The 15,494-nt window shown below is 39.7% G+C and overlaps 2 protein-coding genes across 5 annotated transcripts; one reads left to right on the forward strand and one right to left on the reverse strand.

Annotated features, from left to right (window-relative positions):
* Positions 1–790: 790 nt before the first annotated feature.
* Positions 791–9,761, forward strand: LOC105564887 (RING finger protein 17-like). Its single transcript, XM_012017649.1, has 23 exons — positions 791–913; positions 1,338–1,562; positions 2,040–2,167; positions 2,455–2,600; positions 2,815–2,937; positions 2,983–3,165; positions 3,228–3,507; positions 3,612–3,756; positions 3,913–4,026; positions 4,145–4,241; positions 4,568–4,740; positions 4,801–5,039; positions 5,143–5,758; positions 6,754–6,902; positions 7,003–7,364; positions 7,567–7,736; positions 7,814–7,933; positions 8,037–8,141; positions 8,291–8,890; positions 8,965–9,058; positions 9,170–9,320; positions 9,394–9,559; positions 9,621–9,761. Exons 1-23 carry the CDS (start codon positions 791–793, stop codon positions 9,741–9,743), a joined length of 4,632 nt encoding a protein of 1,543 aa, XP_011873039.1. The 3' UTR covers positions 9,744–9,761.
* Positions 9,762–9,956: 195 nt separating this feature from the next.
* On the reverse strand, positions 9,957–14,073 carry LOC105564775 (cleavage stimulation factor subunit 2). Of its 4 annotated transcripts, none has more exons than XM_012017423.1 (9): positions 13,996–14,073; positions 13,695–13,885; positions 13,543–13,621; positions 12,521–13,089; positions 12,120–12,288; positions 12,023–12,049; positions 11,851–11,948; positions 11,190–11,389; positions 9,957–10,087 (listed from the first exon to the last, which is right to left on the reverse strand). In XM_012017423.1, the coding sequence occupies exons 2-9, from the start codon at positions 13,753–13,755 to the stop codon at positions 9,968–9,970; spliced, it is 1,323 nt and encodes a 440-aa protein (XP_011872813.1). In that variant the 5' UTR covers positions 13,756–13,885; positions 13,996–14,073; the 3' UTR covers positions 9,957–9,967. The 4 variants fall into 4 exon arrangements, with proteins under 4 accessions (XP_011872813.1, XP_011872812.1, XP_011872811.1 ...); XM_012017422.1 differs by having other exon boundaries at positions 13,964–14,058; XM_012017421.1 differs by having other exon boundaries at positions 13,695–14,056.
* Between the last annotated feature and the right edge of the window lie 1,421 nt (positions 14,074–15,494).

The raw sequence follows: 15,494 nt of genomic DNA on the forward strand, positions 1-15,494 counted from the left end.
TCTGCCTTCACGCGATGTCGAGCTCGTCCTCGCGTTCGCCGAATGCGACAAGGCTTTGCCTAATAATTTTTGTTTCACGACGCGTTTAAGTCGTCATTAGGCATAAGACTCTGTCCGATGAAAATTAATAAATTCAGTATTAACAAATTAATAAAATTCCTATGAAATGTGATAAACACAAAGTTGAATTAAGGAATAGAGCCGCGACAGGGTGTTAGTGTCTAAATATTTTGTATCTTAATCGTCAGGAAGGTGGATCGCCAGTGAATAAAACACAAAATTCCAGAGTTGTCGACAATAACTGGCACAGTATATTTCTCAATTAATACACGACATTTCGGCCAGTAATACTGGTCCTTATCTTTGTACCTTAAATTTATTGCGCAAAATATTACCTCCATTAGTACACACCTCCATTAATACACGACGTTTCGGCCAGCAATACTGGTTCTTACCTTTGTATCTTAAATTTATTGCGAAAAATATTACCTCTGCCAGGAGGTCCTCCCTCTCACTAGACGGGCGTCTCAACCGATTCGACCACCGAGGCATCTGGGAATATTCATCGCAATAAACAACAAATTCCACATTTATTTATTCTCCGCAATCGACATCAATAATAGGTTCTCTATATGCGGGAGACTTGCACGGCCGTTGCGCTGTAAAGGAAAATCGTGAGAATTCCGACGCATCGTGCGTTGTAGAAGTCGCTGATTAGCAGCGTAGAGTTTTGCGCGATTGCGAAGGGAACCCCGCGAGGACGAGCGACGAAACGGTAAATGCACACATAATGCTGTACACTTTATTGATTCCGACGATTACTTCCGCGAGAACGAAACGGCAGCCTGAGAGTTTACTGAAGCAACACGCGACGAATTTTTCTCGTAAACTTGGATCGAAACTCGCGACGAAAGTATCCCCGCGAGCGCCAGGCTCTTTCGCGATTTCGACGAGCTCGCGGAATAATATTTTTCCATATCGAGCCATTTGCGCAAATGGACATGCATACATTTTGCCGATCTCTTCTCACATCTCGCGTATATTTCCGAGCTCCGTCACTCACCCCCTAAATCGAAGATCTATATCTCGTTACTTTATACATTTGATACCGAAAACCTGTTGCATTCTTCTTTTTTATATTTATTTAATTAGTTGATTCATTTGATTTGTTAGTCCTTTGTTGTATTACCTTACACTTCGATATTCACGTCTTTTTCTTCATTTAAAAAATTTCTTGATTAGATCGTAATGTAAATTTCGTTCGTACATTTATCTTATTGTCAGACAAATCACGATGTAATGGAGATTAACGAGTCGTATACGTGATATTCTTTCAGAAAGTAAAGTCAGCGCTTGCGTCCAACACGTACAAGCTGGAAAACAGTGAAACCATCGAAGCCTCAATCGCCGGACATTTCGCGTATCTGCACGGGGTTCTCCAAAATATGGAAGCAAAATTGATGAGCCAGCTGCACGAGCAAAGTAACTGCCTGAAGAATAATTTAGAGAACCTCGACTTGCAGCTTCGAACGCAGGAGGAAAGATTGAAACTGACATTGCAGGTACGTTTCCCAGAAGTAAAAAATTATCACGGACGCTAGAAATTCATCCGCCACTTGCTTCAAACGTTCACCTCAACGTTCTGATCATCCTGTAAACGCTTCAGATTCTATTTTTTTTTATATAACTAGACAACACAAGCGCGCGCCATTTGCTCTCTCTAAAAATTCGCATGGTTCGGCAGCTGCAAATAACACGACTGAAGCATGTCGTGTCGCACAAGCGAGACAGCCAATCAGCATCTCGGAAAAGCGATAGCAATACTTTGAGACTTTCGACTTAACACGCCTTTTTTTTATATAGGATCCGTCGACTCTATTTGATTCACTTTAACTTTCTGGAATTAATGAAGAGTGTACAAAAGAATTTGATAGATGGAATAATCAGATAATTGACGGAGTAGCAGACGTAATGTTCAATTAAATTCGACATCTTTTTGTACAGCGGCTCAAGTTGAATCTGATAACATTTGTCTGCAGATAGCCTCCTGCGCGAGACAAATTTTCCACAAGGTGGACATACGGAACGCGATCAACATCCTGAAGGAGATGATAGATCTCCCTTGTCATCTGATGTACAAGGACGAGGGCCAGCAGCAAAATGCAACGTGAGTAACGAAAAGTTACGATCTAATTAAAGGGGCTGTCAAGACGTGCAAAATATTTGCTGACTCGCGCAGATTGTTAAGTTCCTCCTGTCAACTCGTGCTTTGCCGAGTTGACGATTCAAACGTTATTGAAGACGTTTCTTTATCAATATTGAAGTCCATGTTCAAAGCATAGATTATTATTGCAAAACTATCCGTCGCCTACGATCGCACGAAGCGCGAGCGAGTGGTTTTCTCGCTATCCGAATAACTTTGCTCGCTGGTGCAACAGAACGTTTCTTTAACAGATTTACCATCGACAACAATGTCGTCGCAGCCATTGAAGATCATTGTTCACTCGAAGTGACATCAATGTCGCCCTACAATCTCGTGCGAACAGACGAGCTACCGAAGAATTACATACAATCGCCTCTATCGAAGAAACTACGTTCATGTGAGAGCACTGATTTTATCGCGATTTCTTCGAATTTTCGCGTATTCTACAATCTTTTCTAACAAACCACAAGTCAACTCTTTGATAAAGTATTTCCATAAAATCTCATCCTCTTCTTTTCATTATGTGTTTTTTCAATTCATATAATAATGATTTGTGATTTGCGAGAGATCCGAAAATGCGCAGTTAAATAATTATGAAGTGGTATTAACAGTGGTCTTTGACGAAGTGCCATCAATGCCACTGGCGGTAAAGCCAAGTAATGTACTACCGGCAGTACAATTAAATGATGAACCATCAACGACAACCACCAAGATGAGAGATAACGGGCAGAGAAGTAAGTTAATTTTCTTATGTCTATGTTTAATTGCCAATCTAATAGGTCCCTTCCTCTTTAAAGGCGTTTCCGAGTGCAGAGTGGAGGTGACACACGTTGTCAATCCGTCATTGTTCTTCGTCCGAAAACTAGCCACGGAGTTCCCGCAATTGCAGGAAGACCTAACGGCATACGGAAACGACCAGGAGCAGAACGACCCGAATGCATCCGATACGAATTTTAAACAAGGTACGATCGCTCGCGACGTTGCTCGGCGACCGCAGTTTTATCGCGTTCGTTCTATTTTACAGGTGACATATGTATCGTCAAACAACGGAAGAGCAACGCGTGGTATCGAGGACAGGTGAACGGGACAAAAACAACCGACGGCGTAACATTGTACAATGTGACGTACATAGACTACGGCTTCGAGGAGTTTAACATAGCGACCACGAGGATTCGAGAGGTCAGTGAGGATCTGCGAAAAGTGCCACCGCAAGCGATTCGGTGCGGCTTACACGGCGTGGTGCCCAAAAATCTTTTCTGGACGAAGGCGAGTACGAGCGACTTCTTAAAGCTGATCAAAGAAAGGTAAGCCGATTAGCCGATCCTATGATTCTTACTCCCGTGCGCACTCGAAGAAAGTGAGCGCCTGCGTTAACCGTTTGATAGAAAAAAAATGTTCTATGTTACAGCAATTGTACGATGTCTGTCATCAAGTCCACTCCTGACATCCAGTACGTCGATCTCTGCATTTTCCCGAACGGTAACATGGGTCCGCAGTCGATGTGTACCGCTATGAAAATTATGGATTACGCGCGTTTAGACATTAAAAGCCCGGTACGTACATCCCTGCAGACAAGTTGCCAATATTCGGTTATTTTGGTCAATCTTCTTCTCGAAGTTTTCATAGAAAAACGCCTAATACTGTTCTATCAAATCACGATAATTATTTTTTTATTTTGCCACATGCAAAACGCTCTCATTCTCTTGTAGAAGAAGCAAACGTTGAAAATGAACGTTTATAATAAAGAAGAACTTTCGTTAAATAAGATGACGACAGTTAACATTGGCTGGATTGATTCACCGGACAAAATTTATGTTTTAAAGGTACAGCAATTACAATATCATATCATTACAATATTTATATTACCGTAATCTCGTTAGAGAGACAGAAAAGAAATCTAAAGTTTATGTTCTTGTTATATATTTTTGTAAATCTTCACAGGTTACGCAAACAAATGCGTTTTTGAAATTTAGGAATGAATTTAATAAGTATTTCAAAACAGAGACTTCAGCAAGAGTAATTGAGACACCACAGAAAGGTCGGTTTTTATTTACAAATATTTCTTGATTGGCGAGATTATTTTAGAGCTAGTCGACGATACTAATTAGACAGCTGTGAATTTTATATTAACACTTGTTACACGCCATAGAATAATTTTAAAAATTGATTTGAATAGGCTGTACCACTAATTATTTAATAACTTTGAAATTGAAAAGGTTACACAGAATTCGTAAAAAATTCGTAGTACTGAAAAGAAACTTCGATAGTGTTCGTTATAACTGTTATAATTGCAATATCTATAAATAGTTAGTCTTCAGGTACTTTCCTTAGAAAAGGTTTAACTTAAGAATTTAAATTTACCAGGTTTACCGTGCGCCGCACAGTTGGAAGACGAACTGTGGCATCGCGGCGAGATTATTGAAATAATAAATGAAAATCAAGTTCGAGTATTTTTCGTTGACTGGGGTTGTACCTTGTGTCTAGATAGCGACATGTTACGAGCGATTCCGTATGAATACACCGTATTTAAGGCACAAGTAAGTCAATCCCTCTTCTATATGGAGAATCACCCAGGCTTATCGTTTTCTCTCTTCTAGGCCATAAGGGTAGCATTGTTGTACATAATGTCTGAACCTGATGGAAGCTGGAAACCTGAAGTTCTTTCAGCTTTGCTGAAACTTTTCAATAATGCAAAATGTATCCTGGTGGATCCTCGAATAAAACAAGAGGACAAGTACATGGCATGTGTTTTCAGCGATAATATCAACGTCAGCCGTCATTTAAAACTCGCGGGCATTGTTAACGATTTTACGTTATACGATTGCAAGTCATTTAGGTGAGCGCTGACGTCGTATAAAATTTTTTATACAAACAATTTTTATTTGGTGTACGATTGTTCGATTCCTCATGATTATTGTTCTTTCTTTCCTCTAATGTAGCAAATTTAAGAACAGACCAAAAAGAAAATTAGCACCTGTTAAATGTACTTCTCCAGTGGAGAAATCCGATAAGACTGTCAAAGACTTGTGCATTTCATCGAATGATACGTCAATGAAGAATGATAAATCGGAGAGGGACGAGACGCCTAAAGATCCGTTCAAGGTGGAAGTGCGTATTCAACGGGTGGAGACGCCGGACATTATTTACGTCGCGCAGACGGAAAATGAAATATCGAACACGAAAATGATGTCAGCGATGCAAAACTTCTACAACAGCTACGTCTCCGAGCCACACGATAATTGGAGCGAAGGCGCAGTGTGCACCGTGTATTCCGCAAAGGACAAGTCCTACTTCCGCGCAATGATATTGAAGATTAAGTCCCCGACAGAGGCGCTGGTCTATTTCTACGACATGGGTATCGAGGAGACAGTATTGATGAAGGACATACAAGTCCTCCATTCGAAATTCGCCAAGGAAATGACGCACTGCTTCAAGGTGAAGCTGGCCGGTATTTTGCCGTGCGGCGGATCATCCACGTGGCCGTCATTATCCTGCACAACGCTGTGCGAGATTGTACGAGACAATGCAAACTGCAAATTTTACATCACTAAGCCGGTGAGAAACTTCTCTGTTTTTTTCGTTTACGCTAATTCATGAATTTGGGGGGAGAGGATTATGATTCGTAAAAGCTCATTTTAAATTCCACTTGTGATCTTATGTACCACGTATTTTCACGTATGTATTTTAATATATACCTCTTATACATGTATATTCCCCGAATCGCCCTTCGTTCTTTATTTAGCATATAAGATAAATAAAATTCTGTCATATGAATTCGACAAAAATTATAGACTGTTTAAAATGTTAATTATTATTAGAGGCCATAATAACGAGCATTAGTGGATGTTTGTTCAGAAAGATGTCACCATTTATTGTTAAATTGTGGTAAACGTTTCGGCTATACTAAGCCTTCTTCAGTACATTACCCGCTTATATATCGGTCGCTTACACGCAGAGCATTTTACATACCTATATCGGCAATGGATTGATAGGCCAACTTTTACGGAATCGGCTATGTCCATGCTGTGAAGATCTACAGCACCCGTGTTTTCCAGCACATTCTTCGTTTGTTGGCGAGAATATGTTTTTCCTAAGGACCTATAGCCTTCATAGTCTAAAGCCAACCTATGAGAGAACCAAAGGTGATATGTTGCGCTGCATCGAAAAACCAAACGATTTCATAGATTAGGAAAAACATATTCTCGCCAACAGACGAAGAATGTGCTGGAAAACACGGGTGCTGTAGATCTTCACAGCATGGACATAGCCGATTCCGTAAAAGTTTGCCTAACAATCCACTGCCGATAAAAATAAATGGTGATATCTTTCTGAACAAACATCCACTAATGCTCGTTATTATGGCCTCTAATAATAATTAATATTTGTATTCACAACATACAAGCGGAAGAGTTACACTCTGATTATTGTTATTGTTCGAAATGTGTTTAGAGATTACTTGATAAAAGTTGTTGGAGAAATAGTGTTAATTGCAGTTGCCGAATACGGTAAGGTTGGATTAAGTGTAAATTGCGCGTATTACTTATGTTAAGGTTCAGGAAGAATTTTGCAACAACGTGATACCTGTCGAGCTTTGGGTAAGGCAGTTGAAGATACCAGGACCATTGGCACCGGCCGTAATAGAGATCAATTCTATCAATCGAATGCTGGTGGAAAAGGGCGTCGCCTTACCTATTAAAAAGTAAGAAGAAATTAAATGAACTCTATATGCAATTTATATATGAAAAGAAACTTAATTTGTATGCGACATTCGAATCATGATTTTTAATCCAAATCGACAGTTACTTTGCAAAAGCAGACTCGATTCTCGCTGCGGAATTTAAGCAGCAGTTGGAGAGCAGTTGTTTGTTCGTGCCGTCCGAAGAAAATGTGAAGTGGATTAACAAACTGACGCACGAGAATGAAATGGATGATACGTTGGTGTCACAACATAGTAATCAGTCGGATTGCAATTCCACTACAGGCGCTTCAAATGCTTCAGGTTTAAAGACCAAAGACGAGGTTTGCGATTCGACAAATCGCGAGCACGTAGAGACGTTCTCAGAGTGGTTACCGCCGGTTGAAATAACGGAGGAAGTATTTCACGCTATACCGTCATACGTGGATAACAAATGCGCCGTGTACTTGCATTCTAAAAAGCACAGTACGTTGCCTTGATTGTACAGTAATTTACATAGAGTTCCTTTCTAATGGAATCCTGCATAGAATTTCACATTGATTTATATCTACATATATATCTGTGCCTGTATCATTTATATTGTTGGGGTATATAATATATTCGAAATATTTATACGATACATTCATTCGAAAATTATGCTCAAGCTCTATCGTATTGCTTTCGTTAGGTGCCAATATACTCAATTATATAGAGACCGAATTGCAAACTCATTATAAGAAAGTTAAAATTAACAAAGAGAAAAAGTGGAAGGTGGGAGAAATATGTATTGCTAAATATCATTGCAACGGAAAGTGGTACAGGGGTAGAATTACCTCAACTTCAGAAAAAACAGTGCAGGTACGGGATAACAAATTGATTATTTTCAACTATTATTTTCGTACTGTCGCTTTTCTGATCGTGCGCTCTGTATCCAGGTGGAATTTGTCGACTACGGCAATGTGGAAGACTGCGAGATAGATGACGTAACAGATGACGTTAGACTAGGACATATTCCTCTCCAGTGCACGAAATGCGTCGTCAGCGGATTAAAACCGGTAACAGGATTTCCTTTAGCAATATTAATTTTATTGTATAATACAATTCCGTGTTTCGTTTGCAATGACTTTTTCTAAATCTCTCCTCGTGTTTGCACAACAGGCATCCTCGGGCTGGATATTGCACGATTTAGACCGCATACACGCGCTTCTAGTTGATCGAACATGTAAAGTGACCGTTTTGCAGCGCCAACCTACATATTTAATCGTAAGTTGCATTTACGTCAGTAGTAATTTACGAGTATAAACGAAACCCTAATTTACAGCCTTTAATTAACTTTCGATAACGATTACTTTATTGTAATCCATTGCAATAATGTTATGCATGCATTAACCGTCATGTTTGCTATCGCTCAGGTATCGATAACATTATTGCACCCGTGGAAGAACGACTTTCTGTCATATCTTATAAATCACATGGATATGAATGTTAAGATCGAGCGTAAGGAATGGAATAATTCGGACAATAGCGGGGACGAAGATGTGAAATCCTTGGACACTACTAGAGATGTTGTCGTTGAAGGAGCGATAAGCGACTCCGAACAACTATGCATAACTGATACTTCCAAGAAATCTTCATCGGAAACAAACATACAGGATGTCACATTGAATGAGGATGTTACATTGAACGAGAATGTTACATTGAACGAGAATGTTACATTTAACGATATGATCAGCGGCAATTTAGCGGAGGAGACAGAGTTGTTTGCTAAACCGGAAGCCAAGCTGACATCCGATACCGAAAGTATATCCTCGATAGACATCAATGTTTTGAATAAGCATCTGATCTGTTCAACGCCGCAATTACAATCGGACGAAGAAGACAGTTTTCTCACATACAAACAGTTGATAATTCCGCAGGAGACGAAATACATTGAATTAATATTATGTTGCAACAAAGATCCCATCACCTTATTCACACAGTTGGCAGAAAACGACAATGAGATGTTCTCTAAGGTGGGCATACGCAAATTTATTATTAAATATATCTGACATAAAGAACGCCAGTCAAATTTATATTTTTCTTTCAGGAGTTTCACATGTATTATCTGCAATACATGTCCATAATGTCCGAGCTACAAACAGAGACTTTTCACCAACCGTTAATCACATCTTTTGCGAAGAGTAAGCAATATCGAAGATGTTATTGATGAATAGCATGATTTTATTGATACGCGACACGTGCAATGTTCTATGTTCAATTATCGTCAATATTTATTTTATAATTTTTCTTAGATACTCCATGCATTACGAAGTTTGTTGATGACATGTGGTATAGATGCGTCATTAAAAATAGCGAGAAAATTCCAAATAGTCAATACATGAAGATTTCACTGTATTACGTAGATTATGGTAATCATGAGAATAGAATGTTGGACTTATCCAAGTAAGATATTATCGATTTTTCATTATTTAAATTGTACAATGGATCGTATCATTAGTATAATAATAAAAAAAAGTTCTAGTAGCCATAATTTACACGTGCCAAAAGAGGAATGGTTGAAATTGCCCGCCATGGCTATCAAGTGCACACTTTGGGGGTTAAATTTCGTCTCCAAGGACTTGAATTTATTAGCATCGAAATTAAGTGAAATATATAATGAAGCAGTTGTGGCTCGAATTAAGGTAAGCTTATTTAGAATTCATTTATTTAAAAGTCACTTGAAAACATTAACTATCATTACAGGAGATTAACAATGGAAATAATCTGGTTGTGGAAATATACAAGGATAAAACGTGTACAGAGCTTTTTTATGCTCACTTAATAGAAGAAGGTTTATACCAGTTTAAGAAACCCAAGGAGGATTGAAGATCAGCAGCAGCTATTTGTGACTTCAAGTTTTACATCGCATTTATGATATAGTTTAAGTATACATATAAGTCGAGATATTACAACTGAATATTTTATTTTTTCTACAAATAAGGATTATATACTAGGAATTAAGTGTTCTTATAAAATGTTATTTTGTAGAAACGCTACGGCTCGTACACCTTAATATTGCATTAGGTTCAGTAACGTTTAAACAGTTCACATTAACGTTGTGTACTTTTTGCAATCTGTTCCTTTAGCACTAAGATGCTTTGCCTTTGCTCTGGTGGAAGCATTGCAATTTGTTCATCTGACAACTGCAGTACCTGCATTATCAAAGCCGCCTGCAAAAAGAAAATTTACTTAGAAAATAGCCGTAGCTCCTTAAGATATACTTTTTTTCCGTGTGATTTTGTTTATGATCGCGCTCTGATTTAATACACTGACATATTCAATTAAATTTGTTACAAGTTTTGTACAGTCGTCAGCACAGAGGTTGCGACACTTTTCTTTAATGAGTTTACAAACGCGCAATGGCCGCGTTCAGCAGGCACAACTGTTGAGCGAGCGCTCAATGATTACTTATCATGATTGGCTGAATCTAAAAGTTAACCAATCATATTGAGCGCTCACTCAACAGTTGTGTCTGCTGAACGCGGCTAATAAAATTCAGGATGCGAATCACTGTCCGCGCTCATGCGCGGCGAGTGATCATGATGCTGTCAAATTTGTGTATACAATGTGTAACATAAATTTATATGCCGCAGCAAATCCATAATAGATAAACATGATCATTCAGTTGATTCGTGTCAAGACCGGCAACTCTGTCAGATCAGATCTTTAGCCGGTTTGCCTCTTGCGAAAGATCTGATCCGACAGCGAGTTGACACGAATCAACTGAATGATCATGTTTATTTATTATGGATTTGCCACGGCGTATAAATTTATGTTACACATTGTATACACAAATTTGACAGCATCATGATCAACTCACCGCGCATGAGCGCCGACAGTAATTCGCATCCTGAATTTTATTGCGCGTTCGTAAATTCATTTAAAAAAAGTGTCGCAACCTCTGTGCTGACGACTATATACACGTAATTTAGAGACGGTATTCATAGTCTAATTTTCTATTCAATATCGTTTTGAAATTGATCGTGAGTAGACTTGATCTAACCAGTGAAATGATCAGAATCTCTAAAGCGTACTGAAGACAATGAATATAAGATCGGACTGTGAATCCGCCCTGTGTGTTTTCGTTCCTATATTTTATTTTATAGAAGCGTGAATCAAGCGACTGTGATGACACAATTTTCTTTACAAAACCTTTAGTCTCAAAAGAAAGAAAATTTCAAATATATGTTTATATATATATATGTATATATATATACAATAAAGGCAAGCTGAACCGAGCTTTGTCAATGGAAATATCACTGCGACACATACCTTTTCCTGATCGGACGCGCCACTAGGAATATTTCCCGCTGGAGACATTCCCACTAGTCTCGTAGTCGCGGAACTCGCGGACTGCGAAAGCGCAGCGGCAGAGGAGCTGGTTGTGTTGCTCGTTATACCTGATGTACCTGACGCTGGCACAGTCGGTGCAGCAACCGGTCTCGGAACAATCGGCGGTGCAACAGGAGTCGCTGGAAGTTTCAAAAATTAAAGTCTAAATAATAACTCGTCGAAAAACAATTCTTGTTAATAATAAACTTTCAAGTAAGACCCCTATCTAAAACTAAACAATATATGAGAAACCGCCAGTGTGGGTTACGAGGCAAGATGTAGGTAGTTCAACTTGCAAATCTTAAATCTTTCTGAAAATCGTGAATCTATATACCGTTTCTTACCACATTAGTTCTACGCGCCGATTTCTTTTTCGGACATAACGCAGTTTATCATATACGTGGAATTATTGTCGTCAGCAGATTCACGTATTCGATTCGATAATTATTTTTCAAATGCAAATCGCATTTTTCTGATGCTACATTTAGCATTCAATACTTGTTAAACTTAGACACGTAATTAAGCCAATCTCTCCCTCTCTCTCCCTCCTCTCTCTCATATAATATAATCGCATGCGTAAAAAGAAAAAATAGAAACGTACGATTAGATTTGGTGATCCTAGGATCGATGGGCATCCTGGACTCCCTGAGATCTCTCGAGTCTCTGCTGAATCTGTCAGCTCTCGGATCGCGGTAGAAGCTGAAAGTAATGTCGATTTAGTGAAAGAAAGATAACAATGACATTTATTTAAGACGTATATATGCATATGAGACCTCTCGATTCCTTCCACAGGAAGAATGCTGTAAAAAAGAGCTCTTTGAATTACGCAGCCTCTTGGTGCCTATCTCGATCGACGCGAGGCAAACTTACTTGTCCGCGATATTAAACGCATTTGCCGCCCTCGGATCGACGGTGGCTGGTATCACTGACGGCGCGCTGACTGGCGTAGGCTGCGTCTGGGGCGATCCTCTTAAATCTTGATCCAACCTGGCTACACGCGGATCTAACTGCCTGTCCAGTCGAAGATCCACATCCTGACCTGTTTTCACGGATTGAATTTAGAATCTCCAGCCGGCAGATGATCGAGACTTTGCGGTTTATATGACAAAGCTGTAGTAATTTGTTAGTCATTAATTTTCGAGTCCGAATGGGCCAACTTTACGGAAAATTAATGAATACATTTCTCAAGATTTCAACGCGATTCTTCACTAGACTAACAATTGCCGATTGATTCTCAATCAACGTCGCGACAAGGTAAACTATCGTCGTACCCGCGAAAATGGGCGCTGGGGCGTTGACAACGGGCGGCGGGGGTCGCGGCGCCCACGGCTCCTCGATTCGCGGCTGCACCTGCGGGATCGGTTTCTCCGATGGCGACAGCACGCTGGGAATTGGATTGGCCTTGTGCAGCATACTGACAGCCGTGTGCGGATCGACTATCCTCATGACCACCTGTGCCTGGAGCAGCGCATACGCCAGCTGGGGATTCTGCAGCAGCATCTGACGCGCCTCGTGCGGATTGTTCTGCACGCAGAGCTTCATCTGCTTCATCAGCTCGAACATCTGCTCCGGCGGGAGGGACGCCACGGCTTTGCTTATCGCCTCCGGTGCCTTGTCCGACTGCACGGCCTCCCCGTAAGGGTTCTCTGTGTTCTGGCCCTGCAGGAGACTCTGCATCTCCATGCGACTTTTCTCCGTGCAGGCATTGTCCACGCGCAACGTTCGTCCACCGATCTCGTATCCATTCAGGTTTCTCATAGCGCTCAGAGCTGTCTCCTGATCTTTGTACTCGCAGAAGCCATATCCCTTGGGCTTGCCTGTCTCGCGGTCAAATACCAATCTGCAATAATTATGTATCACTGTCGCTTCCACACAATGGAAAAATCGGAGCAATTGTGAGAAGGAAAAAACTTGCAGGTACAATAAAAAATATAAATGAATAGTATGTTAGAGAACTTCATACGAGAAGTTTACAAAACATTCTGGACCAGCGATTTACAACCTTTTTCATCTCATGGCATGCGAACTAACTACTAAAATTCTGCGGCACCTCAAAAAATTCAATATCATTAGATTCTAAGAGAAAAGTGGTCAAAGCCGCGACACATTTGAAAATCGCTGTCCCAGGTGATAATTCGACGTCGACGGACTCAAGTTGTTTACTCGGGCCATTGTTTTAAAATTTACAGAGCTTGTGTTGGATGCTAGAGACACGCCGGAAAGCTTGAGGGAAATCGCTTTTAAATCGTTCGATGCGATCAAGTAAGACGAGCAACGGAAATTACGGACTCACTTGAAGGACAGCACCGGCCCAACCTCGCTGAAGATATCCTTCAGATTCTCCTCCGTGGCCTCGTACGGAATGTTCCCGACTGTGGAACAGCGACATTAATGTGACTGATATGACAGGCGGCAGCCGCGCAGCTCGTACGTTAAATTACTCACCGAAGACACTCCGCATCGACTTGTCCATCAGCGACTGATCCGAAATAGTTGAATTGCTCATTTTCGCGCTTGTTTTCTAACAGGGGACGAGGCGTTCGGTCTCACAACCTCGACAACGAGACAGTCCAAGACCCCTTCTTGGTTAATGGACGCGCGTACTGTCGATCAATCTAATCTCGTGTCGTATAAAACTGAAAACGAATCTCTGTTTCAGATGGAATAGAAAAAACATCAGACTGTAAGAATGTCTAAAAATGACTCAAACGAACGTGCCAAACGTGCTCAACCGCTCAGTGCTCACGTTTCAAATGGAACTCCGTGAAATCCACCCAGTGGCGTCTCCAAAGAGTAAAGAGACACAGGAGGGCATGGTGGAAGGAAAACAAGGTGTGCTCTTGCGCATCCATCTCTAATAACCAATGAGCGCGTTGGGCCAAATAGGAGACATATTGATTTATTGGCCAATTGAATTAAAGCGGCAATTTTTAAATAAGATTCAAATTCTTTTCCTATTCTATATAATATACTATATACTTAATACAATTTTATTTCATATAATAAATTAATTTTAAATAAAAAATGACAAAATTATATATAAAAGAATATTAAAATAAATGTAGAGAATAAGAATTCGTATACAATTAAGAAATAATAAAATTATATCGATTAAGTCTTTGAAATGCTCCAATTAAACTTAAATAATAATTATAATGAGCATATGTCTTAATAAAAAACAGACAATAAACCAGAGTATATATTACATTTTTTAATTGTGCTTTTATATTTTTGACAAATTTGACAGGTTTCCTTAATTAACTTGTATTAATCGACAGATTAAATCAATTAATTCGGTAGCCGCGCAAAAAATAAAACTTGTCTCATGTCTAGATACGATTGTCGTCTATCAGGAAGACATTGATAATTCACGAACAAGCAAGGAGCGTGCATGTAGCGACAATCGCACTACACGCGGAAAGTGAGACGTCAATTCGCCATATATCGATTCGGCATATTGACCAGAAAGATTGGCCAAAAATGATACTTTTTACCTATTTTTGCACTTTGTCGAAAAAATAAGAAAGAAGATGACGAAAAGATTTTGATGTCTTTCGTTAAGACGAAAAAATATTTTTTAGTCGATTTTTTGCTTTACCGAAAGGCGACTTTCAACTTCCTGAAAATGTCGACTTTAGATCGACATTCCTTTTACTTGAGCAATCAATAAATCTCACTCTTCTGCCATTGTAGAAACGTAAAAGATTGAGATAACTTATGTTTCTCTCTCACTCGTGGGAATTTGACGAACCCTTATGGCCAGTCTCTGGTTACAGGGTCTCTAGTCCCCACCACCCCGTCGCACACCAACCGCTCGGGCTATCTCCCACTACTGCTACCTCACTTGTAGGTGGAAGTGTGGAGCGAGTTGGACGGCATTTCGACCTGTGTAGACTTCTCTGAACACGTGTACGTAAGAAATTGATTGTGATCGAGTTGTGAAAACTTGAAATATTCCTTTTCTAAGAAAAGCAAGAAATTCTCATTTTTAGTTCGCGTTTATTCTTCGCACGCTTCACGTTTCGTATGCTCATTCTTGTTATAAAGTAAGACGATGAAGAAGTAATGTATTTGCTTCTCACACGGTATTATTATTTCCTCTTTTGAAACCATACCTGTTTCACTGATGATTAATAGTGCATTAATACGAAAAACGATAAATTAGTTTTTCCGATCACATTTTTAACTTAGTCTCGCATTAAAGTTTTAATTTTCAAATAAACAAGCGACAAGGCTAAACAACAA

Source organism: Vollenhovia emeryi, unplaced genomic scaffold (assembly GCF_000949405.1).
Source record: "Vollenhovia emeryi isolate VEMERY1.0 unplaced genomic scaffold, V.emery_V1.0 DF939159.1, whole genome shotgun sequence".
In the NCBI taxonomy this organism is placed as follows: domain Eukaryota; kingdom Metazoa; phylum Arthropoda; class Insecta; order Hymenoptera; family Formicidae; genus Vollenhovia; species Vollenhovia emeryi.